At 42.2% G+C, this 27,897-nt stretch overlaps 1 protein-coding gene across 2 annotated transcripts in view; it reads left to right on the forward strand.

The window, feature by feature from the left end:
• Positions 1–27,897, forward strand: part of NELL1 (neural EGFL like 1) — a 729,686-nt gene that overhangs the window by 83,849 nt on the left and 617,940 nt on the right. For both annotated transcript variants that reach the window (XM_028515811.2, XM_028515812.2), the window contains exon 4: positions 19,704–19,874. In XM_028515811.2, the coding sequence (XP_028371612.1) occupies positions 19,704–19,874 (171 nt within the window). The remainder of the gene's footprint in view (positions 1–19,703; positions 19,875–27,897) is intronic.

Genomic DNA, 27,897 nt, shown 5'->3' on the forward strand with positions numbered 1-27,897 from the left:
TCTATCTTCAGGCCATAGCAGGGCATAACATAGCATAAATGCCTAATGTATGTTGATTGAATTAATAAAATAAACTTCTTTTCTCCCTGAGATAGGAAGTCTTTTTCTAGGTCAGGAGTCTCCTGTAAGGCAGGTCTGCCCAGGGCGCGGATGTAGACAGCAAAACACCCCAGAGAGGTGTCGGTGGAGTCATCTGTTTAAAATGAGGATTGTGAGGCTGGCTTTTCCAGCAGACTTTGACAGTTAACCAGTTCAGGGCAGTAACCACCCTCCCAGTCCTTCTGTGGATGCTGGAGCTGAGCGCTGAGGAATGGGTGTGCGTTCCTAGGTATCCACGGGTGGAAGAATAGTGGTTACAAATGCTGGGTGGGCAGGTAAAGATTGCAGATGAAAGCTTGGAAGGTTGGCAGTGTCTTAAGGAGTCTGTGTGCTTGACTTTCTTGAAGAATGTGTACTTGAATGAATGAATGAATGATGAGTTTTTTGTGTAGGCAATGGGATTTTCATGTAGCCAGTGGGGGCGAAGGGGCTTAAAGCAGATTTAGTTTGCAGTGTGGAGGATGGTCCCTTAAGGTGCATCTAAGGTGCTTGACCTGGAAAGCTGGAGAAAAGAGCTTTGCCCCAGGGATGCAATCCATAATAGAAGTGGGGAGGAACATACTGCACCAAAGGGGGAAGAACAAGGTCTGAGGGGAAGCAGCAGCGGGGAAAGCCAGATGGGTCTCAGGGAAGCGGTGAGGGCTCTTCGCACGTACACCCACATCCCCATGAGCTGCAGGCCATAGTGCATGGTTGAATATTTTAATTATGGAGGGAGCTTTTAAAATACAGATTTTAGGAATTGTTATAAATCTCCTGAAACTGAATCCTTGCTCCAGAACCTCAGTTTTAAATACATTTCCAGGTGATTCTAAGGTAGGCATTCTGTGGACAAGTGCGTGGGAATCGCTGTTAGAAATTTCCAGCTGCGTCTTATGTTCTCTCTCAAAAGGCCAGAGAGAGGAAAGAGCCATCCATCTAGGGCTGGAAGGTAAGCCATGGCTCACAAAAAATCTTTAGAAGTCTCCCAGCACCTGCTATGGGGCATCTGTACTGATAAGATACAGATTTGGCTGCTGAAACAAAGACCAACAGCAGAACAGTGGTTTAGACAAGAGGAAAGTTTCACTCTCTCTCATGCAGCAGTTTGAATCGGTTGTGCAGTGTACAACCTCACAGGGTCACAGGACTAGGGCGACCAGGCTGTTCTGTGTGGTTGCCCTGCAACCTCCAGGGTGTTGCCCTCTGCCCCATGATTCAAGATGGTTCGCTAAGTCAGCAAGAAGAACAGAGTGGAGACCATGCTCCTAACACAATTTTCACTCTCACCCTACTGGCCAGAACTGGGTCACGTGGTAACACATAGCTGCAGGGAAGGTGGGGAATGTGGCCTTTATTCTGGGTGGCCCTGTGTCCCACTAAGATTCCATTACTAAAGGAAGGAGGGCAGCGGGCACCTTGGGGACAGCTGGCTTCCTCTGTCTCCATTAATCTTTCTGATCTTTGCTGAGAGAGTCCCGGACTCCTCTCTGGGCACATGAGTGCGAATTCCTGGAGAATTAATTTTTATTTCAAGATTCTGGGTGAGGACTTGGTTGGGGGAGTAACATCCCCACCCCTTCAGGAAAATTGTCCAAAGACTGGCCATGGAAGCTGACTTCCCTGGAGGTTTTCACCACAAAGCCCCTCAAGCAAGAAAGTACTTTGGCTGGAGTCCATCTAAGTATTTGACTGGCGCAGATTAAATGTTCTTGTGCTTTGTTAAACTGACCTTTGCATAGAAGAGAGGGAGCGAGTGGGGATCTCTTGACAGATTATGTGTGACTGAGAGCAGGCAGAGGCAACTAGCATTTGCTGAGGGTATGCTTTTTTTGTGTTAGCTGCTTTCTGTATAGGCTAGTACATTATCCACTCAGAAGACCTGAACTTCAAACCTGGGTCTATTGCTTACTGGCAGTTGGCCTAACTATTTTCTTTCCTCCTGAGGTACTTAGGTTAAAACCGCAAAGACCAGTCTCGGAGTTAGGGTGAGAGCACAGAGAGGAGTTATGTCTGGGCTGGTTTAGTCTTGTGTTCTCATCCTTAGGATGGGAATTCTAATGGTACCTGTTGAGATTAGTGCAGAGCTTCTAATCTCATGAAACCCCGTATATTGTCCTGCGGTTTGGAGAGGCCGTTTCCATCCATAGGGTGATTCAGAGAGACAGCTCTAAAAGTATGGACAATGCCAGTGCCATTATGCTATCAAATGAAGTGGCAGGAAGCTTTCCCTGTGGCTTAGAGGGATTCCTGGGGCTTGTTTTAGGGGACTATTTTCTCATGGACAGTTTCAACTAGGGATGTACTGTATTTATTTGTTGCTCACCTAATAGGCCAATGCAGGTATCTGGTTACTCATCTGCCCTGGGCAGCTCTTCCTTTAGTAGGGAGTTAGAGACCCAACCTTCCTTCACTTGGTCACTCTGCCTTCTTCAACATGCAGTGCTCAAGGTTGCTTGGACCGCTGTCTACATTCCAGCAACCAGAAAGAAAAGGATTGCATGTAGGAGACTTAGGGACAACTCTGGAAGTGGCATATGATAAGTCCTTTCTGAATGTCATTCTGTGACTTCCAGTGCAATGACCTATAATGAAACCAATTTTTACCATAGGCTAATTGATATAAACAAGAGTTAAGTTCCTATGGCATCTCATCAAAGTTGACATAATGAGATGACATTGAACAAGGACCCACTATATCAGTTGGTTCTTCTATTTCCATTCCATTTGCTGGAATTCCAGCATGTGGCCATACCTAACAGTGAGAGAGGCTAAGAAATGAGTCTAGCCCTGGGCCAACAAGGAAAGTATGCAGTTTTGGTGATAAGCTAGCAGTCTCTTTCATGCTGAGTTTAGATGCATTGTCTATCTTTCTTTCTTTTGTAGCATCTTCCCTTTGGGGAGAGTGGTGTGGTTGTGAAAGATAAACTTGGCTTAAGTGACTTCAATCTGCTTCAATGAGCACAATACGTTAAAAACATGTGAGGTCTTCATGCCACACAGTGCCAGCAGTCTCAGTGTGTCTTTGCTGGTGCCAGCAACTTGATGTCCTTCACAGCATCCTGGATGCAGTGTCAAGGGGCAGAAAGATGATTGTTAATGTGGTATAAAGTTTGGATCCATTGCTTAGTCAGATCTTAGTTATCTTGGTCAGATCACTTTACATCTTCAAACGTCCGCTTCTTCATGTATAAATGAGGTACCTAATATCTTCCCTATGGGCTAACACCGAGGATTTGAGACAATGTCTGGCCCATAGTAGGCCCTCAATAGTTGGTTGCTGTTATTGTTATTATTATTTAGCCACTGTGCTTTCTGTTGTCAGCCCAAAGGGCATGGGTTAAATTTTTGTTAATGTCTTTCTTGTCAATTTGTTCTTTATTTCCATGTCTCTGGCAGTGACCAGAGGGGAGTGGGGAGGTAGATAACGGGAAAGATGGGGGAAGGGTCAAATCAAGGAACATGAGTAAAGGACCCATGGGCAAAGACAATGGTGGGGGGAGGGATTGAGTGTGAGAGGTGGGGGGTGGGTAGGGCCTGGGAGAGTAATGGGGGAAAAATGGGGACAACTTTAATTGAACAACAATAAAAAAGTCTTTCTTGTTTTACTTTGTGTGTTCTGTTCTTGTAATATCTATTAAAATCAGGTTTGAAATCTGGTCTCCACATTTAATTCGCAAACACTAGAGACCCAGAAAAGAACTAACGATAGTAGTAATGATGATGATGATGATGATGATGATGTTTGTCCTTATCTTTGTGACTAGTGAGCCCTTTGCCTAGCTTACGTGCAAGGCTTAGAATAGAGGCCTTGTGCCTCCTTGTGTCATGCTTGAAGTGAGGGCTTTATGGAACTATTTTGGGGTCCCTCTTCCCCAATAATTGGTTCCCGCCCCCTGCATGCCCTCAGGCCTTTCCTGCTCTCAGACACCCACTCCATCTCGGGATGGGAGAATGCTTAATTTCCTTCTCTTGCTGTCTTTATACCTTTCTCATATTTTGTTTTCTCAGAAAGTTTCTACCAGTCAGTTTTAGTGGCTCATTTTCTAACAGTTCTTCTTAAGGTTTTACTTTGTTGCTACTGTGTGGCAGCTGGAAGGTGGGTTTGACAGTTGGAATCAGGGTGACTTTACCGCTTCCCTTGATTTATTGAAAGAATGATCCAGTGCCTGGGGGAGAGGAGGAGAGGCCACGGACCAAGGTCTTGCTGAGAAAAAACACATTCAAGAGGGAATGTCTGGAGGATCCAGTCTCTCCTTTTTCCCAAGTACAGAAAATGGTACAGACTTTCCCATCAAGATATCAACACTGGTATGGCCTCCTGGGCTCTGCCTTTTGGGTGAGCAAACAGTAATTTATTTTACACCTTTTTCTCTTGGTTTTATTTTAGACTTGAGGGAAGTTGCAAAAATGGTACAGAGAGTTCTTGTATGTTCCTCACCTAGTTTCCTCTGACGTTAACATCTCACATCACCATGGGGACATTAAGAAAGCAGGAAATTAACATTGCTGCAGGACTCTGAATCAAATTACACATCTTATTTTAATTTCACCAGTTTCTCCACTCATATCCTTTCTTTCCTGTTGTAAGATCCTTTCCAGGACCACACATTGCATTTAGTTACTGTTTCCCCTTAATCTCCAAAAATGTGACAGTTCCTCCTACTTGTCTTGTCTTTTGTGACTGACACTATTGAAGAATATTGACCAGTTATGTTATAGAATGTTCCTCAGTTTGAGTATCTGACATTTTTTGTGATTAAGTCGTGCATTTTTGGGGTTGTGTTAACTTTGATGACTTGGGTAAAGTAGAACCCGGCAGTTTTCTTTACTGTAAAAATGTTTTTCTTTTAAAAAAATATTTATTTTTAGATAGAGGAGAAGGGAAGGAGAGAGAGAGGAGAGAAACATCAGTGTGTGGTTGCCTCTCATGCGTCCCCCACCATGGACATGGCCCACAACCCAGGCTGTGCCCCACCTGGGAATGGAACCAGTGACCCTTTGGTTCACTAGTTGGCACTCAATCCACTGAACCACACCAGTCAGGGTTATTTTTCTTTTTGTTGTTAAAGGAAGCAGTAATTGATAGAAATCTTTTTCAAGCCTCAAATGAGGCTGCCTTTGAATCTTTGAAATGGCAAGGTGTGTCCCTGTTGATCTGCTTGTGCAAGAAGGAATAGGACAGGGAGTAACATGAAGTCTTATCTTAACCCGATTGCACTCCCAAACCTTGTCTTCACCCCACTTATCTAACTTCCTCATGGTTTAAGTAGGCCAGCAGAATTTCTTCTTACATTTCATTGTAAGGTCTGTTAGAGGATGTTCTGAGCATGAAAAATAGTTTTCCTAGGTCTTCTGGTATGATGGGAAAGGGAGGAACTCTTCTTAAGAGTGCATTTCCAAGGTAGGCAGGGATATAGTTTATGTGATTATAAAATTTCTGGTATGGGAAGCAATTATTTCATAATCTTTTAGGTGATTTGACTTTTGATGTTTTCTTGGCATTTGAAAGTAATTTCCTAGCAAACTCCCTCTGGTTGCAGAGAAAGTTTTAGTCACGATTTCAGACTCCAAGAACTTAGAGTAAGTCTCTGATCTCCTTCTTGGCATTCTTCTCCAAGAGCAGAGAAGCATACCTCTGGAATGCCTTTTGATATCCAGTGAATTTCACCTCCAGTCCAACCTACATGTCTCAACAGCCATATTCATCTTGTTAGACCTAGATACCAATAGTGTGTCCTGCAGACCACCACCAGCATCACCTGGGGCTTATTAGAGATGCAATGTGGTAGAACCCACTCCAGGTCTACTGAATTGGAACCTACGTGTTAACAAGGTGATGCATGTGCCCCTGGAAGTCTGTGAAGCACTTTGACAAAATACTGCTTTCACAGTGGCTCATCCTCTCAGATGCCTGCGTGGTCTGACCTGATCAGAGATTAAGGTAAAAGCAGCTTCAGGATGATGATAGGCAGGAGGCTTCTTCAGCCCTTAGCAGGCATGATGGAGGTGGGGAACATAAAGGAATTCTTGCAGTGCACTAAAAATGGATGAATTTTGAAGTCCACTAGTGTTCCTGGAAGGTGAAAGAATCCTGGCTACACCAGCTTCCTAAAGTTTTACTGAATGCGAGAGGCAGCCCTGAAGCCTGGAGCCACTTCATGTACCTTGTTGGAGATCAGGCTTAGATGCTCCAAGCTTGCCCAGAACGAATTATTCTAAAATCAATTTACCTAACAGTCAGTTGACTTAATGGTGATTTCCCCTAATAATACTACTGACATAAAAATCATGTTTGTGAAATTCATAACAATTACATGTGATAGGAAGATAAATTAGTTTTAGTCAAATTTGGTTTTAGATAAAGCTCCTCTAGGCAAATTTTTCACTTATGTTAGTCCTAGGTAAATTAATTTTAGATGAATTCACCTGATCCAGGTGTCTGCTTTTGAGGAGGGGGCAGGGGATCCAGAATAGGTGGTGGCAATAACCTTGTCATGGAAATGTTTAGTCATTTCTACTGGCAGTGATCCTGGCAAATGAGGAGGCTTTGTAATGGCAGGTGACTAGCTGGGGACTTGCTACACTTGTCTTCTTAATGGCCTGCTGTAAGGGTTAACAAATATCACCTGTTGGGTGTCTTACTATGAACAAATGTTACCTCTTAGGCACACCTGGACCATTGTTTTAGCCTCTTTCCTAAGTACAGTTCTTCTCAGTAACCCTAATATTCATAAGAGATGTTTGATAATGCTTGTGTTTACTCCATGCTTATCATCCAGGTTGTCTTGTTTCAGGGTGACTTAAGCTGGTTTGGATTTGTCACAGAACCACGTTCATTTCCTTTACAACACTTGTCTGTTTCCAACTTTACATTTAGTAGTGTAATTATATTGCTGATGTTTGTCTCTGCATGGAGTGCAAGCTCTAGGAACACATGGGCCATGTCTGCTTTTGCTTATGATTGCAACTTCAGAGCTTAGCTTAGGGCCTACAGTAGAGGTTTAATATTTATTTTTGGAATACATGAATGAGTACATTAATGAAGCTGTTTTTTATTAACAGTAATAAATCATATATGGCACATCTCACAGCTTATGGTTATACATCAAACTACTTTGACATTGAAGTAGAGAATCATTGTCCAAAATAAAAATTCCTCGTCAAAGCAACATTTAAATAATGATAATCATAATAGTTGGTCTTTATCAAGCTCTTAAAGCAACCCAGTTATGATATGTACTTTACATACAATATAGCTCACTATATGTTTTAGTGAGAGCTCAACTGTTCCTAACAGAAGCAGTCAGGAATCACTAGACTGTGTTTCCTAAGGCACTTACTCTCAGCCTCCAGTTCTGTGGCACTATCAGCACCAAGGACAGAGGCAGGCTCTGTCTGGGTCTGTTCAGTGTGTCACTGGGGTATTTCCAGCATAGGGTGGCTGTCCTTTCCCAATGCACCTCTGCCATGTTATCAGCCTTCCCAATGACTCTAAGTTTGTGTGGCAGTTTCAGTTATGGGCAGGTGCATCTGAGTGCTGCTTGTGGTCTTTCATACGAAAGAGTCTGGCTTAGACATTGTTGTCCTGGCATTGTCTTTAGTCAAGCCATTTGACTTGGTTTCTTCACTCACTAAATGAAAATAATGGAAGTTCCCATTCATGGTATTGTTCCAGGAGTTCACTGAAATATTGTACATGAAGTACTTAAGAAGCTGGCATATAGTGAGAACTTGATAAATGTTAGTAATTTTTATGAATAGCATATTATTTAAATGGTGGTTTTACTAAATTACTGTCTTGATGAGGAACTATCATTTTCTACCAGAGTGATTCTCAACTTCAATGTGAAATCAGTTTGATGTATCACAGTCAGCTGTGAGATGTGCTGTATATACTTTATTACCATTAATAAAAACCAGAGATTTAATAATGTATTAATTTATTCCATAAATACTAATTGAGTCTATACTATATTCTAGGCTCCAAAGATGCAATGATGTACAAAACCATACATGGTTTGTATATTCAAAGAGCTTGCAATCAGTGGGAGAGACAGACCTTAAGGAAATGACTAAAATATATAAATAGAAGAAAGATAAGTACTGGGAAGGAAAGTAACATCATCCTATGAAAAATCCTGGGTGGTGGAGGAGTGCTCATATCAGTGAAGTCTTCCTAGGGGGTGACATTTGAGGTGAGTGAAGGATGAGTAGAAGTTCACTAGGTAAAAGATGGGGTTCCAAGTGTTCTAGATAGCAGGGGCAGAATGTGCAAGTGTGTTGTGGTGGGAGGGAGCATGGTGTGTTTGAAGATTTGGAAGAAGGTTGATGTGCAGAGAACAAAGTGGAGAGAGGGTTCACAAAGTGAAGCTGGAAAGATGGACAGGGGCCAGAGCATGTAAGTTCTTGATGGCCATGTTTAAGAATTCTAGTGTTAAGCTCTATAGCAATGAGAAGTCACTGATGGATTGTAAGCTTGAGGGTGGGAGGTAGCTGGAAGGATGGATGACATGGTTGGGTTTTTGTTTTAAAAAGTTGACTTTGACTGTAAAATGTATTGGAGGGGACCAGAGTGGATTGAAGTAGATCAGTTCGGATATACAATTGCTAGTAAGAGAAGATGGTGGTTAGGGAAGGATGGTAGCAGTAGAGGAAGTGAGGAGAGAATGGATAGAGTAGATAGCCCAGGAACAGAAGCAACAGGGCTTGCTGATGGGCTGCACAGCAGCCACAGGGGAGAGAAAAGTGTCAGAGGCAATGCTCTGGGTTCCAGCTTCATTTTAATAGAGAATATGATGGGTAAGGACTGGGTTTTAGAGGAAAGATCAGGAGTTATGTCTTAAAAATATGTTTATTGATTTTAGAGAGAGAAAGAGAAAGAGATCAATGGGAAAGAAACGTCAATGAGATACCTCCCACACATGCCCTGACTGGGGATTGAACCCCTAGCCTTTTGGTGTACAAGATAATGTTCCAACCAACTGAACCACTCCAGCTAGGGTTGCAGTTATGTTTTGAGTTTACTGAATATTAAGGATCCAAGTGGAGTTGTTGAGTAGATTGTTGGCTATTCAATTATACAGCTCAGGAGACAGGTCTAGACTGGAGATATAAATTTGTGATTCATTTATGGAAGAAAGTACCTCAACAGAGTGGAGTCAGAGAGCATTAGAGCACTGACTTGCTGTGCTTTCTGAGAGGAGGGAGAAAGGACCAGAGTTAGAGGTAATGCACCAATAACTTTGACACCTATGCCAGTGTTTCCTGTCTGCGAATGTGACTATTTATCTTAGCAGGAAGTGGTTTGAGAAAGAACAAAGCTGTAGGAAAAGGGCTGCCTGTCAGAGATTGGTTCTACCTTAGCCCTTTGTGTCTATTCCCTAGCTCCTCCACTCTTCTCATTGTGCTGTTCATACCTGCTCTTCTTTTCCATTTCCTGAGAATGCCAGACACATGTCCCCTACCATGTCCTTCCTTCCATTTCCCCCTCCTGAAGCACCTTCCTCATCCCTCTCCCTTCATCTAAATAGTTCTGCCACAGTTACCTCCTTTTGGAAACTTTCCTGGATCACAATTCAAGAGTGGCTTTTCTCCCCCTTTCTTTAAAGGTTGCGCTTGTAATGTTGTCTGTTTTTCTGTCATTTTTGCTTTACCTCAGCAGGCGATACAATGTTATGTAAATTCATTGAAGGAAGGCTTGTATAGCAAAGGTCTTTCACTACTCAGGGCTTCCTACTTATGTAGCTTACCAGCTGGTGCCTTTCCTTGTATGTGGTTTTCAGTCTTGCTTTCCCAGTATGCAAGCCTGGCATAGCCTTGAGAAAATGGGCCTCTAACTAGTTGCAATCTGGATTTGGGCTCTAAAGAAGTAAGTGATTTTAGTTTTGAGTGAGAGAATACACGTTAAATGATACTGGAAACTGTAAGGATAAAGAGGAAACTGTGTGTAAGAAAGATCTGTTATATTAAGTGAAAAAAGTATAGAACAGTGAGGCTGCTGTGCTACCATCTGTGTTAGAAAGGTGAGGGAAAGGAATATTTGCCTATTACTTTTATAGCATAAAAACCTCTGGAAGAAAGGATATCTATCAAATTATGTGGAAACACTTGGACATCTTTATGCCAGAAAGGAAATTTGACAAAGACTATATACCTTTCATGAAAATTTACTCAACATGGACCATAAACCTGAATGTAAATTGCAAAACTGTAAAATTTCTAGGAAAAAACAGAAAATCTATATGACCTTGGGTTTGGTGATGAGTTTTTATATACAACACCAAGAATATGATTTATGACAGAAAAATGGATAGTTGGGTTTTACTAAAATGAAAACCTGCTCTGCAAAAGACATGATTAAGAGAATTAAAAAACAAGTCAGAAATTGGAGAAATAGTTGTAAAACACATATCTGGTAAGGGATTTATATCCAAAATATACAAAAAAACTCTTGGAACTTAACAGTAAGTAAATGAACCACCCAAGTTAAAAATGGGTAAAGGATCTGAATAGACACTTCATCAAAGAAGATATATAAATGACAAACATATAAAAAGATGCTCATTATTTTTCATTAAGGAAATACAAATTTAATGAGATATCATTCCATACTTAGATTAAATGATTAGAATGGCTAAACCATACCCCCTCCAAAAAAAAAAAATAAATAAAACAGACAACAATTGCTGGTGAGGCTGCGCAGCAAATCCTGTTTATTGCTGGTGGGAATGTAGTGTAGTACAGCCACTTTGGAAGAAAGTTTGACAGTTTTTTTTTCAAAGCTAAACATAGTCTTACTATACAACCCAGTGATTGAACTACTAGAAATTTACCCAGCTTATTTAAAAACCTTTTTTGTACAAACCTGTATGCATGTTTTATTAAGCATCTTTATACATAATCATCCCAAGGCAGGAAGTGACCAAAATATCCCTCAACAGATCAATGGGTAAATAAACTGTGGTACATTTGTATAATGGCATACTATTCCGACTTAAAAAGGAGTGAACTTTCAGGCCACTTGGAAACCTGAATAAATCCTAAATACACATAAGGCTTTCCTTCTAAAGAGGGCTGTGTGGAAAGAAAGGAGGGGCGGGGGGCATCACTGTAGAAAACCTGACAAGCACTACCTCCGCCAGCCAGGTCAACACCAAGATTAATGTCAACACTGTTGTTGGTAGTATGTAGCCTTGATGTAACGTTATGGCAATTGTTCTTTACCTCGGTGGCCTTCCTTCCCAAAACCTACAACCCAAGTCTAAGCATGAGAAAAACAGACAAATCCCAATTGGGGAAATTCTACAAAATGCCTTGTCTGTACTTCTCAAAATCCTCAAGGTCATAAAAAAATACAAGTCAAATCCGAACTGTCACAATTACAAGGAGTCTAATGAGATTTTATAACTGAATCTAATGTATTCTGGATGGGATTGTAGAACATAAACGGAGACTAAGGTAATCTGACTAAAGTATTGGCCTTAGTTAATAGTAATGTATCAGTTTGGTTCATTAACTGTGATAATTGTACCACATGAATGTGAGATGTTAATAATAGGGCAAAAGGACTGGTGTATGTGAGAATTCTCAGTACTACTTTTGCAGTTTTTCTGAAAAGCTAAAACTATTCCAAAAAGCTTATTAACAAAACATTGCAAGGATTACCAGTGAAACTAGTAACAGTGGTTGCCTGTTAGGGACATTGGGTTCTGGGAAGATGGAATACAGGGTGGGAAGAAAAATTTTCACTGAATATTTTAAAGATACATTAATTCAGTTTTGGATTTTGATAGAAAAATTTTAATGAAGTGAAGAAAACCAAAGACTTTATATTTCTTGTTTGGGAACAATAATATTCCTTCTTTTTAAGTCTTTCGTAAAGCTTAGGAAGAAGTGTAGAAAGTGCTGTATGTGTGCAGGTGATAACTACAACTCCTATTATTATTTTGGTTCCTACTTCTCAAGTCTTGATATATAGGAGCATCTTAATTTGAGTTCCTGGACATCTGGAGCTCTACCTGAGGCTTAAGGCAAGATGTAGTTTCATGATTCTATGCTCTATTCCCTCTTGCTGGTTTGCTTAATAAATATTTATATTCCACTGTATTTGGAGGCCTTCACAGTCAAAACCTAATGATCCATTCTGTCTTTTGTTCCAGTCAACTAGCTCATTGTTGCTTGCTTTTATTCTAAATTTCTTCTCCCAATTAAAATGTTTTCTATCTCAACTTTCCAAAGTTCCTCACTTTTTCTCTGGGCTCTCAGTATCTGGGGAAGTTAGACATAGCCTTCTCTTCAGTAAGAACAGCACAGCTGCAACAGGCTATTTAAGGTCGTAATGGAACTGTTTCGAACAGGTGTAAAGAACCTTCTTTTTACATTTCATTTAACAGGGAATGTTTTATTTTCAACAACAGGGGCAGTTTGTTATTGCTCTCACCATCGATCTCTACCTAGACCTTTTCAAAGAGGACTGAGTGCATAACTAATATGTAGGTTTACAGCTGGAAATGAAATCACCAGGTAAAGTCCAAACAAGGGACAGGGGGAGGTGGAGAAACACCTCTTCCTGAGAAAAGGCAGCATCACACCTTTGTGAGACAATTCCTTTCCATGTATGCAGAAAGAAATAGGTAGGGTCATCATAATCACTAGTTATAATCACAGATGTTATGCCATTTCGTCCCTAAAAGAAACTTGTGAAGAGTGGAGGCTTTGGGAAATGATATGTCTTGTTTCCATCCTCACAGTGATTCAATGACTGAGGCAGGGATTGCACATGGGTTAGATGGACTCTGAAGCCCTTTGTCTATCAGCTGTATTTTGTTTCTCTGGCTCCTTCTTTTTCTACTACACCATCCTACTCTGAAAGATGGAAAAAGATGTTGGGAGTAATGGAAGTTTGTTCAAGTAAGTTAGGGCATCCCTTTAATTTAGTCAAATAACTCTGTAGGGCAGGAAGAGAACTTGGGGCCAAAGCCAGATAAGATAATCTGATTTATAAAAGGACCCCCGAGGTGGTCACTGCCATGAAGTCCAAGGCTAGGGTGTTGGGACCTGACACAAGGAGCACAATGGATCATGCAAAAAGTACCAGTGTATTCCTTCGGTGTTCATTTCTGTTTTTAAAAACTCCTCACCTGAGGGTGTGATTTGAGAGAGAAGGAAGGAGAGAGGGAGAGAGAGTGGTAGGAGGCAGAGAGGGAGGGTGAGGGAGAGAGAGAGAGAGAGAGAGAGAGAGAGAGAGAGAGAGAAATATTGATGCGAGAAACATCGATTGTTTGCCTCCTGCACGGGCTCCGAGTGGGGATTGAACGGGCTGCCTTTTGGTGTACTGGATGACACTCCAACCAGCTGAGCCCCCTGGGCAGAGCTGGTATTTATTCATTTAAATAGCTACAGAAATCCGTGCATTTTAAAAGATGTGATTTATTGACATTGTTTAGGTTGCACTATTTGGGCAGAATTCCATTTCTGATATTAGAAGAAAATGCATACTTCTAAGTCTGTGGGGCTGTGTGTAGAAAATTGGCACGTGGAGGTTTGCTCATTTAGCCAATGACCTCAGGCATTTAGTAGAGACATTTCTGAGTTATAGTGTACATTTTTCAAGGTGAAAACATGCAGTGTCTGTGGTTTTAGCTGGGAGAACTGTCTGGAGGTGTATTTACTCCTGTGTCTGGTTTTCACTGGTGCTTGGCTGGGATACCAGTTGGGGCTGTCAACCAGACTGCACAGGCTGGCCAGTCTGGGTTAGGCTTCCTTACAGCCTGGTGGTCTCAGGGTAGTTAGGCTTCTTACAGTGATTGAGGGCTACAAGCTCAAGCATTCTGGCAAACAGGATAGGAACAGCATTCCACTTTATGACCCAGCCTGGGAAGTAACTAAGCATTACTTTTGTTTTAAAAGCATTGACAAGACCACCTATATTCAAGATTTAGCGGGGCATAGATTCTACCTTTCAGTTGGAAGAATGTCAAGCTTACATTGCAGAAGGGTGTGTGAGATGGGAAGTGATGTGGGTATTTTTGGAAAATACCATTTGCCAAATGGAGGATTAGTCCATCCAAAGCAGGTTATCTGTCATACACAAGGTAGGATGAGACTGTATTCATGCCTTCTGCCATGTCTTTCTATTTATTGTCTAGCAATAGTTAGATTCTATGTGTCCATGGTTACTCCTCAGTTTTTGCCTTTCTTGAGTTTCACGTTCCTGTAGCTCTCTTTAATGAGTCAAGGGAGTCTACTGAATAACCTATAAATCTAAGAACCTTTAAATCGCTGTGGGTTATTATCATTAAAGATATATTTTTTTAGTCCCCAACAGTGTTGGTTTGTGTGAAGAATGGTGTCTGCTTTATACAGTTACTTAAGGACCCAGGTTTATTTCATTTAATGACACCTCCCCTCACTGAGTCCTCCAAGTCCTCTACTGGACTCTTTCCAGTTGGCCTGGATGAGGCACAGCTTTTCCTAACTACCTAGCCTTGGTCATGCACATCACCTCTGCTCATGTTTTGTTGGTGACAACTAGTCATGTCTTATGCTTGCCCAGGGAGAAGGGGAGGGCGTGAGTAATCACCACACCCACTACATCTGCCATCTGCTGTCCTCTGTCCACCAGGCTGCGAAGGGGCCTGGAACCTCAGCATTGTCAGAAGAGTCAAGGGTGGAATGAAACTAACTGGCCAACCAATTATTCAGTTTCTTTTCAAGTTTATCAGTTTGCAAAGTAATATAGGAATTTAGACAGGAGCTGAACTGTGGATATTATTTAGTTCTGTTGTTTCAGACTATTTTCTGTAAGCGGATCTCTTTTATTCAAATGAGATCTTACGGGAAACTCTAATTTATAGAACAGGTGAGAGTGAAGCTCTTCTCCTGCCCTGGCCTTTTTTCCTGTCTTAGACTTTAAGGTCCTTCCAAGGAGTTCCAGGGCATTGTGAGTCAGATCTATAAACTTTTTTTGACAGACAGGAGAAACTGAGGCACAGAGAGGTGGGGCATACTTGCCAAAGATTTCATGGATGTCTGTAAACAGGTTTAAGGTTGAAATCAAGTCTTTGTTTACTGGGGCTAGTGCTCTGTGTATTTACCTAAAAATTGTGTTGTTGCTTTTCTTTTCCAGTATGCATAGTCCATGAGGCTGCCGACCTGAGGTAGGGCGCAGTATATCCTCCCGGGGTTCTTGGTGCCTTCTCTTCACTATCCCAGCAGTGGGCAATCCCATTGATTCTGGATAGGGTCCCTCTAGCACTGAAGCAAGGGCTTAGGTTTACCAATGCTTAAGTATGTAAACACAGCAAGCATTTTGTGTGAAAGCACTTGTAGTGTTAGATGATAGAAAGGTCAGTGTAAGTGTTAGGATGTAAGTGGTAGGATGCATGCATAGTTACACATGACCCAGAGAAAGTGTCTTTATTCTTGGATGCTGTATTTAAAGGGGAAATTGTGCCTTTTACCAGCCCTAGAGCTTGGGGACCAATGTGGGGAAGCATCTGAAAAGAGGAGTACAGCAGAATTCTCATCCAGGGTGGCCTCATGGTGTAGGTGGGGGACAGAAGTATAAAGCTGGGGGTCTTTGGTCTGAAAAAGAGAACTTAGTAATGAATATTAATGCTGATTTCAAGTATTTGTAGGATGAACAGGTTTTTCCGGGAACCCAGGCACTTTATTGGAAGATCACACATGGCTGAGGTCCGGGGCTAAGGGGACAAATGCTGCTCACACAGTCTGGTTGGTGGTTTTATTCCTTATCCAGCTACTCTCCCCCCAATCCTGAGAAGACCCCAAAGCACTTGAGACCTGAAGAGAGAGGACTGGTCAGGCCAGAGAGCTCACTGGGTGCTTGTGTTTGGTCACTTCTGGGGCTCTTCCACTCCCTGGGAGCACCACAGGGCTCTTCCCTCCTCATAGCATTGCTTCTGTCTCCCTCATGGTGAGCGGCTGCCAGGAAGTAAAGCAACATCTGGTGTGCTCCACTGCAGTGCTCCTTAAACTCTAAAGTGCACAGGAATCATCAAGGGGCCTTATTCAAATGCAGATTCTGATTCAAGTGTTGAATCTGGGGTCTTGGTGGGGGCCCCAGAATTTGAATTTCCATGGGTGATGATGATGCTCAACTAGGGACTTCACTTTGGATGATAAGGTTCTGCTACAAATCCTGAGTCTTCCCTCCAGCCTCTACCCAAAGCCATCAGGCCAAATGACCACCTCTCTCCAAGTTGCTCTTAGGACTCAGCCTCACATCTCTATTAGCAGAGGCCTACCGCTTGGAAATATTGCATTATTCCCCTTCTAACACTCTCGAGTCAGTTTTATTCAGCTAAAACTCAGCCATCTTAATGCCTTTGTCATTCCCAGGACCAATTTAGCAATCATCTACATTTTTTAAAAATAAAAAAACACACATCATCTAGCCCTGGCCAGTGGGCTCAGTTGATTGGAGCATTGTCCCATACACCAAAATGTTGTGGGTTCAATTTCCAGTCGGCACATACCTAGGTTGTGCGTTCCATCCCCAATTAGGGCAGGTACAGGGGGCAACTGATTGACATTTCTCCCCCATCCCCCTTCCTTCCTCTCTCACTAAAATCAATAAACATGTCCTCAAATGAGGATTAAAAATGAACAAACAAACAAAAATCATCACATCATCTTGATTTTCATATAAGTTGTTTAACATACACAACTTTTTGACTATGTGTGTGATGCTGTCAGAAACTTTACTCGAAGACACAAGTATCCCTCTGCCTAACAGTAGAGATTTCTTTTCTCATAGCTATGTATTTGTGATTACCCCAAAGTGATCACTTGCCCTAAGGCTTTGTGAGGTGATCTTTAAAGGATCTGTTTGTGCAGATGACAGGATACTCTATATAGAGAACCCTAAAGATTCCACCAAAAATCTGTTAGAATTCATAAATGAGTTCAGTAAAGTGGCACGGCACAAAATAAATATCCAGAAATCAGTTGATTTTTATACACCGATGATGACCTGTCAGAAGGAGAAACTAAGGAAACAGCCCCATTTACTATTGCAACAGCAACTACAAAGGGTGTGAGAGGAGGTAGAAAGAGGGTAAAGGGGGTAAACGGTGATGGAAGGAGACTTGACTTCGGTGGTGAACATGTGGTAGGATAATATATAGATGATGTGTTGTATAATTGTGCACCTGAAACCTATATAATTTTATTTAACCAATGTCACCCCAATAAATTCAATAAAAATTTTAAAAAAGATCTGTTTGTAATACATCAAGCGCTTGTTCACTGAGGACATAACCCTGGGAATAATAATTGAATCTGGTGAGATATACCTGCCTCTTCTTATTTTTTTTAAGTGATTCCATCAGGTGGTCTCTCTGAGCATTTCTCACTGTCATTTATTTTTATTTTTGTTTTGCTTTCTTCATTGTCACTTATTGAAGTCCCTTCAAGGTCATGTTTTTCCCCCAGTAGAAGCTCATTGGTCAAAATAAAGTAATTGAGAGATTTCTCATTATGTGTTAATCTTGTTAAGGTCTCAAATTTTAAAATTATGCTGGTTTTTCTTTAGAGGAGCTGTGTTGTCTTGGGCAAGGTATTACTATCTCTGATCACATGTGAATTCAGCTATAACACAGGGATAATATACCTGCTTTGAAGAAAATGAATGAGATGATATTTATGAAAGCACATGGCCCATTGCTGGCACATAGGGGGCAGTCATGGAATGCTCCCCATTCCTTTCTCTTAGGCCAGTTTCTAGCTTTTTGTGAGAGAGACAAATGTTATATTTCCTTTTCCACTAGTCCCAAAGCATCTTGAGAATAGCATTTCTGTTTAAATCCTTTTTTAGTCCTTTGTTATGTGTTCAGTAACATCTTGAATGCATTAATGAATGACCGGATAATCTCTAAAGTCTTTTTGACCTTTGAAAGTCTGATTGTTTGATTCTTCTAATGTTCTAGCTGCTTAGAAGAAATCGGGAGGATTCTCTTAAAATGAATGTCTTCTATGTTAAGGGATTTCTTTTTTTTGCAGTCTTATAAAATATGTATTATATTTATTATTACTAATAAGTATGTATGTGGGCCCAGAAACCCGCTGCAATAGTGTAAGTATTTGCAGTTGGAAAAATGTAATTGTATCATACATTATGCAATAAAATCATAGAATCACACGCCAAAACTGTAAGCAACCTCTTCAGGGTGTGACCTGGGGCCTGCTTCTTCGCCTCGTGCAGATGCGGTGGGTCAGAGGCTGGACTTGACTCCGCTTCCCCTGGCACTGCTCTCTTGGGAAGATCCCTGTGAAAGAGGAGCAAGAAATATGGCTTTTTCTCTGACATGAGATTTGGGAGTCATGAATAATAGAGGCTGAGTTTCATGATATATTCATTTCGGTTCTCATAGAAGATGCATTTCATGCTTCAGATTAAATACGGTCTGGTTGGAGGGGTCAGGCCAGCTCCGCGGATGAGAGGAGAAGCAGTAGGTTCTTCCAGGTCTGGGGATGGAACCTGGTTCCCTGTGTAGGCGAGTCCTTTTTGAGTTGTTGATATGAATGAGTTGCTGGGAGGTGGTTGCCAGTTGAGACCATCTTTGCTCCTTGGTCATCTGCCTCTGAGATGGGCAGAGAACTGGTAGAAAGGACATAGGCTGTCAAATGGAGACCTGAGTTTAAATCCTGACTTGGGCATGTGGATCAGTTCCAGAATCTCAGTTTTTTGCTCATGGAAAAGGGGAAATGATATCCGTCTTGAAGGTTTTGAAGGGTGATGAATTAGACTGTGTGAAAGGCCTAGTGCACTGCCTGACATTTCCTGACGGTGAGATCAGGCCCCGTGGAGAGGACAGGTTTCAGGAGAGGCACAGGAGACTTGGGGGGGCTGCCACGTGTGACAGTCTCAGCCCTGGTGCGTGTCTGAGGAGTGTCCCAAAGCCACTGGCTGCATTTTGTGACTGAAGTGCAGACCATGAGGGTGGTGCTAAGAGTTTTTGATGGATCTGGGAACATGATAACAATCTGCGGAAGGGAAGAACTCAGTTGCATGTTTTATTCTGTGATGATTTAAAACATCCTGGTCTACGTTTCCCCCCCTAGTCTTCCAGGAATAGTTGTCCACTTACAGCTTTCTGTGCAGGGGATGTCAAAAAAAAAAAAAGACCTTACTATTCATTCTCTTTACTGTCTTCACTCTGACAGTGTAATCCCTGATAGCCACCATGACTTCTATTTTTCTTTAATTCTTGAAAAAGTAAAAATGGCAGCAATAAACACAACAATAAACCTACTCCGTGTGAATGGCCTTTTTTTTTTGGACAATAGAAAGAAGGCTCTGGACTGCTTTTAAGTATTTAAGAGACACTGCACAGCGTTTTGCTAATTAGTTTGTGACCAGTCACCCCGAAGTGAATCAGTTAATGTCCATTTCAGAGGCTCAAGGTGTCACCATGAGGGCCCTCGGGGGAATTGGGTTCCATGTGGTACATTTGATTTTGGGTTGCAGCACTTTGTGTCATATTTCAGTAATTTTAGCTTCTGAGAAACCTAGTGGTAAGCTAGTAAGCAGAGAGGACTGATGATACCTGTGATGTGCAGAAAGAAAATAAAACAAATTTTTGCTGCTTCCCACACAGCTATTTTGAACTGGAGAGCAGTGGTCTGAGGGACGAGATTCGGTATCATTATATACATGACGGGAAGCCCAGGACAGAGGCGCTTCCCTACCGGATGGCAGACGGGCGGTGGCACAAGGTCGCACTGTCAGTCAGCGCCTCTCACCTCCTCCTCCACGTTGACTGCAACAGGTACGTCTTTGCCTTTGATCTTTCGTGATCTGTCCTGGAAATCTAGCCATTGGGAAGCAGGGGAAATCAAGCCCCTTGCTGGGAAACAAAATCTGAGGGACCCTCATTGTAATTTAACCATGGCGAATGGGCCATTAGGCATGGTGGAATGACCCACTGTAATGCACTGAGAAAACAGTTCATTAAGATGAAACAGTATCCTGTGATTAGGAACAAATGTACAAAAGGTTGATTGCAGTTTGGGGAATATTAAGTGCCCCTCTGTGTACTCCGGGCACCGTCTGAAATTCCATGGAGCTGTGGTCACAGTTAACTATGATATATTGTTGTTGAGTTCATTTCACTCGGGAGCGAATTAGTCAGCCTACCTTCGCATGAGTCCAAGTAACCTGTGCTACTGAAGCGGCTAATTCTATTTCACTTCATCAGGCACAGCTTGGCTTAAATATCTTCTTCAAATGGAGAGTTTTTAAGAGGCTGATTTTGAATCTTTTGGAATTGATACTATCCGTCCTCTGGAGGAATGAGCCTTTCAGCTTGTTGGAGGATGGCAGGTCCATTTGTGAGGTCTGGGGGAGTTTCACAGGAGGTGGACGGTTGGGGTTATGAGGGTGACACTGGCCCCCAGGTCTGTCGTTGGAGTCCAGTTTGCTGCCAGCTGAAGAAAGGAGGCTCTGGGTCTCAGCTGGATCATTTGCAGCTGGACAGCTAGGTAATGGTGGTCAAGGGGCTGTTTGATCCCGCCAGAACCCGATGACAGTCCTTGTGGAGTGATAGTGATCTGCATCCTATTATGGAGTCATTTTCACATTGCAAGCACTGCCCGTGAACTGTTTTTTCTCATTAATGATAATGGCAAAGTGAAAATGACTGTTCAGCCACAGGACTTGCTCCCTTGGGCCCAGAATAAAGAACAGGCGTGCAGGGGGCAGCCTCCCTTCTGGAACCCAGCAGCAGGAGGGATAGGCCAAGGTCAGTCAGCTCTGGACTACATTTCTGATGAGGAGATAGTTCATGTGCTTGCCACCCTGGCTCTGTAGTCTCTCTTGGAAGAGGACCTGGGAGGACAAAGAACAGAAACTAGTGTCAATGTTAAGGGAGGTTTCACCATGTTCAAGTGAGTCATGGTCCATTTTGATGTCCTCTATTTAAGGTACTTTCTGGATTTCTGAAGAATTGCCCAGATATAATATGTGTGCATGGACAGAGTTTCCATAGAAACCACTGGCTTTCTACCCTGCAGTCCTGGGTTTGGCAGCTGCAATACAGGCAGCCTCAAGCCGCTGTCTTCGTTTATTTCCATCTTCAAGAGCTGATCGTCTCCTTCAGCTCCCTAGAACTTAAGGCACTCCTGCTCCCCCTGCCACCACCCATAGGCTGTCCAAATGGGAGCCATGCATGTACTCTTGTGCTGCAGGCCAGAAAGAGGCCTTGAAGCCCTAGTGTAGCATCAGTAATTCCCAATGGAGGAGTCCTGGAGACACAGCTCTTTTCTTGCTATGCAATTTTTTGCTTCTTCCTTCCAAAAGTTTTATCTCCCTCCCCCCAATATTCTTTTCTCTGGACAAGAGGAAAAGAGGAGAGAGGATATGGCTTTGCTAATCTAAGGTTTTATGACTTCACCAGTTCCCTGGTCCCTATGAGAGCTCCCATCTTCAGCCACTTGTTTACTTTGTGTATTTGGGAAAGTTAATTTCTTTGCATCTCATTTTTTAAATTTGTAAACTGGGAATAATAATACTAATATATACTCATAGATGAGAACGTTAAATGATATAATTCATGACAGTGCATAGGGTGATTCTTGGCCTTTGGTGTTTATTACATGGTGGTGGTTGTTATTATGATTATTTATTCTGCATCAATGCTGCCTCTTTGTCTCTAAACTTGCATCCACTGCACGTCCTTCTTGGCTACGTCAACTTCTCTATCTGGAAGGTGGGGGAGAGGATGGGAGAGCTAGAAGCCACAATATTCTCTAGGGTTAGCCCTATGTATGAAGAATGGACTGAGGAAATTCTGAATAGCCCTTCCCTTCTTTAGAAATTTTTCATACTTTTGTTCATGGCATAACATTTTTTTGTAAGATCTAGGAGGGGAAAAATAAAGTTGCTGACCGTTGATGATTCATGGACCCTAGCACAAAATGCATTTTTTAGATAGGTCGGGAAAGAAAGGCTTGGAACGACTGGGCTATAGGAGAGGTAAATCTTGACTTTGGTGTAGGAAAAGGCTAGAAAAATAGTTCCCAAACCTGCCTGTGCATAAGAATTACTGGGAAACTTATAAGAAAATACATGGGCAACCAGGCCCCATCTGACCTACTGGATCAGACCCTGAGGGTTGGAACCTGAGGAGGTCCATTTTTAGCAAGCTCTCCATGTAGTTTTCATGCAGCCAGACTAGACTTGGTGCATGGACTGGAGGGGGAGAAGTTGGATGAGAGGCTGAGCTGCAAGTAATAAGTGGGGGACCCTGGACGACTAAGTACCTGAAACAGACCTCTGGTGAGGAGGAGGAAAAGATTAAGGAGAAGGTAGTGTGTAGTGCACAAAACAAACTTTTCTTCTTCACAAATTTCTTCCTGGCCAGCACTAGCTGATTTTCAGTGGTGGAAGCTCAGGCTCGCTTTTCAAGGTACTGATCTACCACTTCCTATCCAGGCCACCCTGCCAAGAGAAGGTATTTCACAACAACTGGCTTTTTACTCTGTAAGCTATGCATTCCATCCCATCATGAGATTCTTACTTTTTGATTCCTTTTACCTTTAGCTTTATATTGTCTTATTTTTCTCAACTTGTCACCCATAAGAGTTCTACTGGTTAGGTGATCAATGGTGATGTGATAGATAACATTTATTGAGTGTCGATTGTGCTAGGCACAGTGCTAATTAAGCATTTTACATAATTCATTCATCCCACACTCAATGCTGTTGTTTTTCTCATTTTAAAATGGTGGAACTGAGGTTGCATTCTATGTCTGCAATCCTGCTGCTAATAGGTGGCAGTACTAGGACTTGAACCGAAGTCTGACTCATGAGTACCTGCTCTAGCTAAGAGGCTATTCATCCCAACAGTAGGGACCATTGGCCCTGGACTTGGAAGTGAGAGGGAAGGTAAGAGCCTGGTGCAGTGTGAGCAGTTTGCTCCTTTTTAGTATTTTCCTCCCACATGTTTCATATTGCCTATCTTTGGAATTGTTTGGTAAGATGTTGAGTCTTATTAATGGAACCCATTGCATTGGCATTGGGGGTTGTGAAGGGTCCTACATTTATTGGGCACCTACTGCAGGCCAGGTAATGTGCTAGGCTTGATATTCCTTAGGCTAGCCATGTGGGGACAATTTTATTAGACTGAGATTTGGAATTGGAAAATGTCGGAAAAGATGAGTAGCTTGGTCCCAATCATATAATATAATAAGCAAAACTTTGAACAGGGATCTAACTCCCAAACCTTAGCCTTCCTAGCCCTCCACACCACCTGTGTAGTTCATGTACACTTCCCAGCAGAGTCACAACCACGCCAGGGAGTCTTCCCAGGGGGAGATGCTGTAGAAGGTGCAGAGGCTATACAAATATTTACCAGCAGGAAGAGAAGATTTCCCAGGCCATTCCATTGCCCCAAGGAACTCTAATTGTGGCAGGATTTCCCACCTTTTTTAGGTTAGAATTGAGAAGCAAAGCCTTTTCAGACCTGGTTATACAAATTGTCTAAGGCAAGTGACTGCTATTTTCATTGGCAGTTTAACACTTTCTGCTTGCTTCTGAGACTTACACCTTTCTTTTTGCTTCTACTGATTAGCTGAGCTTAGTCAGAAGCTCCCAAAGTATGGGTAATAGCTTATCTCATGTTAGAAATAGGAAAGGGATCATTTGATTGGGCAACCAGGCTGCCTTGGCTTTTTCTCCAGTTGCCTTTATGTCAATATTTGCCAGCAAAGCCTAGAATGAGACTTGAATGCACCTTCCTCAGATCCCCCTGACCTCTCCATTCTTAGCTCACCCTGCAGCCTGTCCCCATTACTCAAATCCCAGAGATCACTGACATGTGGCATTCAGTGCCTGTGTCCTTCCTCATTCTCCACAAAGGAATTTCCTTCTTTTTATTTGGTAACTTTTAGTTATTCATCCACCCATCATATTAAGTTATGGGACACACTATCCCTGCCCAGCTATAGATATTACAAAGAATTCTGGCCACCACAAAGCTCATGGCTTATTCATTTAGTCATTGTAAATTCTGAAGCCACCAGGGCTGCCACCATGGTTGGCCCTGGTCCCTGGATCCAGAGAAAGCATGGACTGAGCCTTGTGAGCAGGCTGATTTGACAACTCATAATAGCAACTAAGCAGTGGAAAGACCTACAAAAGTCACTCTCAGCATCTTGGTCCTGAGGTGACAGTGGAGCTGGGCATCTCAATAGAGAAGGAATGGGCTCAGAATATTTTCTAGTCAAATGGTATATTTATCTAGCCTTTGTCTTGCACATTCTGCAATGTGCAGGTGCCCTCGTTCTGAGCCAACCTCCTCTTGCCTCCCTGCTGGAAAAAATTCTCTTACACAGTCATGTTGCAACAGAGCTCCAAACTCTTGCCTCTTTTGTGCCAGTGTGCACAGCACACACATGCAGTGCACACACATGTGTGTTAGTAGCTTGATAGTCACTGTGACAAGAGATTAACTCAATGAGTAAGTCTAGACAATAAACATATTTAGATTTCACTTTTAACACATGCTGTTTATTCACTGCAGAGCATATTCACGTTTGTATATGACTAATCTTGAAGAGAATGCAGAATCAGGAAAGTAAACTTATTGCAAATCACTGAACATGTCAGTAATTCGAGGTTTCTGTCTAGTACTTCAGAGTAACTCCAGGATGTGAGCATCTGTTTCTAGCTCTAGGTTTTCATAATAAATATGGTGATATTGCATCTTCCTTTCCAGAGAGCTCCTAAAGTATTTACAAACATCATCTTATTAAACATCTCATTCCTTAAAGTAGTTAAGCTATATGTATATAATGTACTTTACCGATTTTACACAAACATTTTCACTTATAGCCGGGAGAGGAAAATTAAGAAATGACTGTCAAAGGTTATAGCTTCCAAGAGAGCCAAGCCAAGGCTCTTGCCCTCCTTCCCCACCCCCACTGATATATTATTCCCTTCACAAACAGGAACACATGCACAGAACTCATCATCAAAATGAGCTAAAATTAAAATGAGAAGCCAGTATATGCCTCATATCCAACTAACCCAGCAGTTCCAGATTCTCTGTCCAGGAAGAGATGACAAGTGAGTTAGGAAGATAAGACATACCCATGTGTGAATTTGAGTAACAGTACAAGGCAATGTATGAGATCATAAGGACATGCAGGATGGATTGCTGGAGTCCTGGTAGAGACCAGGAAGTCTGGGAGATTGCAGAAGAGGAACTTCTGGGGATGTGGAGTAGCCTCTTAATTTTTTTGCCATCCCAGGTGAGAATGCATGACAATTGCTACAGCTTTACAGACTTGCTGCTGTGTGATTTCATTCTGTACCAATCATAGGAGAATCAGGCTTGGAGTGAGTTTCATCTTGTAAGTATTACAAAGCCAGTCATGGTGTCAGTGAGAGAAGAGTGTGAATGGGTGAGTGGTATCAAGTTGGCAGTGAGGGGAAGCCTGCAGGGAGGGATGGAGGAAGAAGTGAAAGAGGGGAGGAAAGGAAATGAAGAGCTCTTCTCCATGTGACCAGGCACATGTGCTCTCTGCTTTAGCCTGGACTGAAGTGAATACTGGACATTTCTCTTGCCTTTGCCATTTATATAATGGGATCCACATGCAGTGATGCAGGAGTGTGAAATCAGGGGATCTAGGTCTTAAATTTTTATTGAAGATTATTCATTCTTTCATTCACTCATTCATGCCAGGATCTGTGCTTGCATTTGTAAAATGAGAATGGTAGTAACTTTTGAAACCATATTGTTGTACAAATGTAGCAAGAGTTAGTAAAATCCTCAGAAAATTTCAAGCTCCAATATAAACATCATGAAGTGCTACAGACATATACTGGATTATAGGAAGATGTTAGAATATCATATTGAAAGTGACTTCAACTGAGTCCAATTTTCACCTGTATAAAAACAGGGCTGATGTTCCATGGATCAGGACCTAGCATGCAATGTGGATCCATGGTGCACTGTAGGGTTTGAGGTTGGTCATGTCCCTGAACTTACTCTGACTGCTGAATCCTAGGCTAGGTTCTCTAATAGTTTGTCTTTTAGTTCCACGGTGGGGAGTACAGCACAACAGTGTACAGTTTTTGCTAACAGAGTCCTTTAAAAATATAAAACTGAGTGAGGAAGAAAATACCCCCTCCAATGTGGTAAGATCTTTTGGTGATCCTGTCAGGGCCTTGAAAACATGGCCTGGCCTCTTCTCCTTCTTATTCTCTGGGAAAGGAGGTTCATAAATTTAATTTTCCCTCCTGAACTCATGAACCAAAATTATCACAGCTTTTATGAGGGGATGTGAAGCCAGGTGAAGTTTTACTGAGTGAGGAAAGTCATTTGTTATCATTTCCTGAATCTCCTAAATAAAATAGATATGATTTGCTTCTCCACTTTGAAATTCTGGCTTGTAGCACAAAAATGTTCTAGGCAGAAAACTTGAGTTGAAAGAAATTGTTAGATTTGTATGCCCCTGGGAAAGTTGTTCACTGTCTGTGGGCCTTAGCTCTGTAGGTATACAATAAACGGGTTGGGCTAGGTTATTTTTATGTCTCCTTCCACCTCTGATCTGAGTATCTGTTGCTGATTTGCTTAATGAGATGTTTATATAGAGGACATAGGGCTTTAGTATTATTATCATCGTTGTTATTACCTTCAGGACCACGGACAGCAACTCAGCTCTCCATCTTCACAGGGCCACTTTTGTAGTAGACCAGAAGGGGGGTTGAATCATTTGAATTGATCTGTGAGTAGACAGTACAACATGCTACTGGGATGAGTAAAGACTACTTATCCAAGATGGCCATTCTTTTTTTTCTCAATTGCCAACCTCCTTGCTGGAGTAGATGCCAAGCCAAATACGCATTTTAGATGCTAAGTGATGGTGTCTTGTTCTTCCCACCCTATGCTCTATATTTCTTCCAGTGTTCTCTGCCCCAGATATGTGATGGTAGACAGCCTTTGGGAGGGGTGTGGTGGGGTGGGGTGTGCAGGCTGCCCTGGCCATGGGGGCTTTGGTAGTTTGGTGACCTACAAGCTAGGGCAGTGTACTGCAGCCAGCAGGTGATGGATAGTTGTGCCATTGAAAACCATAACACATTCTCTGAAAGGGGAAAAAGAATTTGCTGTCAAACTGCAGAGACATAAATAATGAGAGAGAAGGAATCTAAAGGTCTAGGTGGCCAGTGTAATACATTCAGAGATGTAGATCCTTTGGCAAAGCAGAGAGTGGCTGCTTAATTGTTCAGGCAGCCTAGACATTACTGTGTTGGCTATTTAATTCTCCTGAATGCTGCTCCCTCTACTTCTGCCCATGCTGTGCACCCTGTGGGTTATTTATTCCAACCTCATTAGGTGGGTTTCAGGTTTAACTTTGCCCTGTCTTCTAATGACATCCCTAGAAGACTTATTTTCAACTTTGTCTTTTCAAGAACCTTTATCTTTTCTTCTTGTCCCCTGGTGGGTTTAAATATACCTTTGGCTAACTGTGGGCTCAATGGCAGGGAAAGGTGGGAGGTCATAGGATTCACTGAAGTGCATGATGAGAGAGTGGCCTGCATCTCTTCCCCTCGGCCTATACTCCCAGGCTTTCAAAGTTGCAAATGGAAAGGGTTAAAAAGAAATACACTATAATCTTCCCTGTATATGGAAGTTTGTTGGCTACCTGAGTCCATGCGCAGATTAACAAGAAGGCACCTCATTGCATACATGGAGCCCGAGATAAATTAGAATAGAGAGGGAAATAAGACTTCATTTCCAACTCCTAGTGATTTCATCTACAGGACTTCAGATGCATTTTCAATTGTATT

Source organism: Phyllostomus discolor, chromosome 6 (genome assembly GCF_004126475.2).
Source record: "Phyllostomus discolor isolate MPI-MPIP mPhyDis1 chromosome 6, mPhyDis1.pri.v3, whole genome shotgun sequence".
In the NCBI taxonomy this organism is placed as follows: Eukaryota; Metazoa; Chordata; class Mammalia; order Chiroptera; family Phyllostomidae; genus Phyllostomus; species Phyllostomus discolor.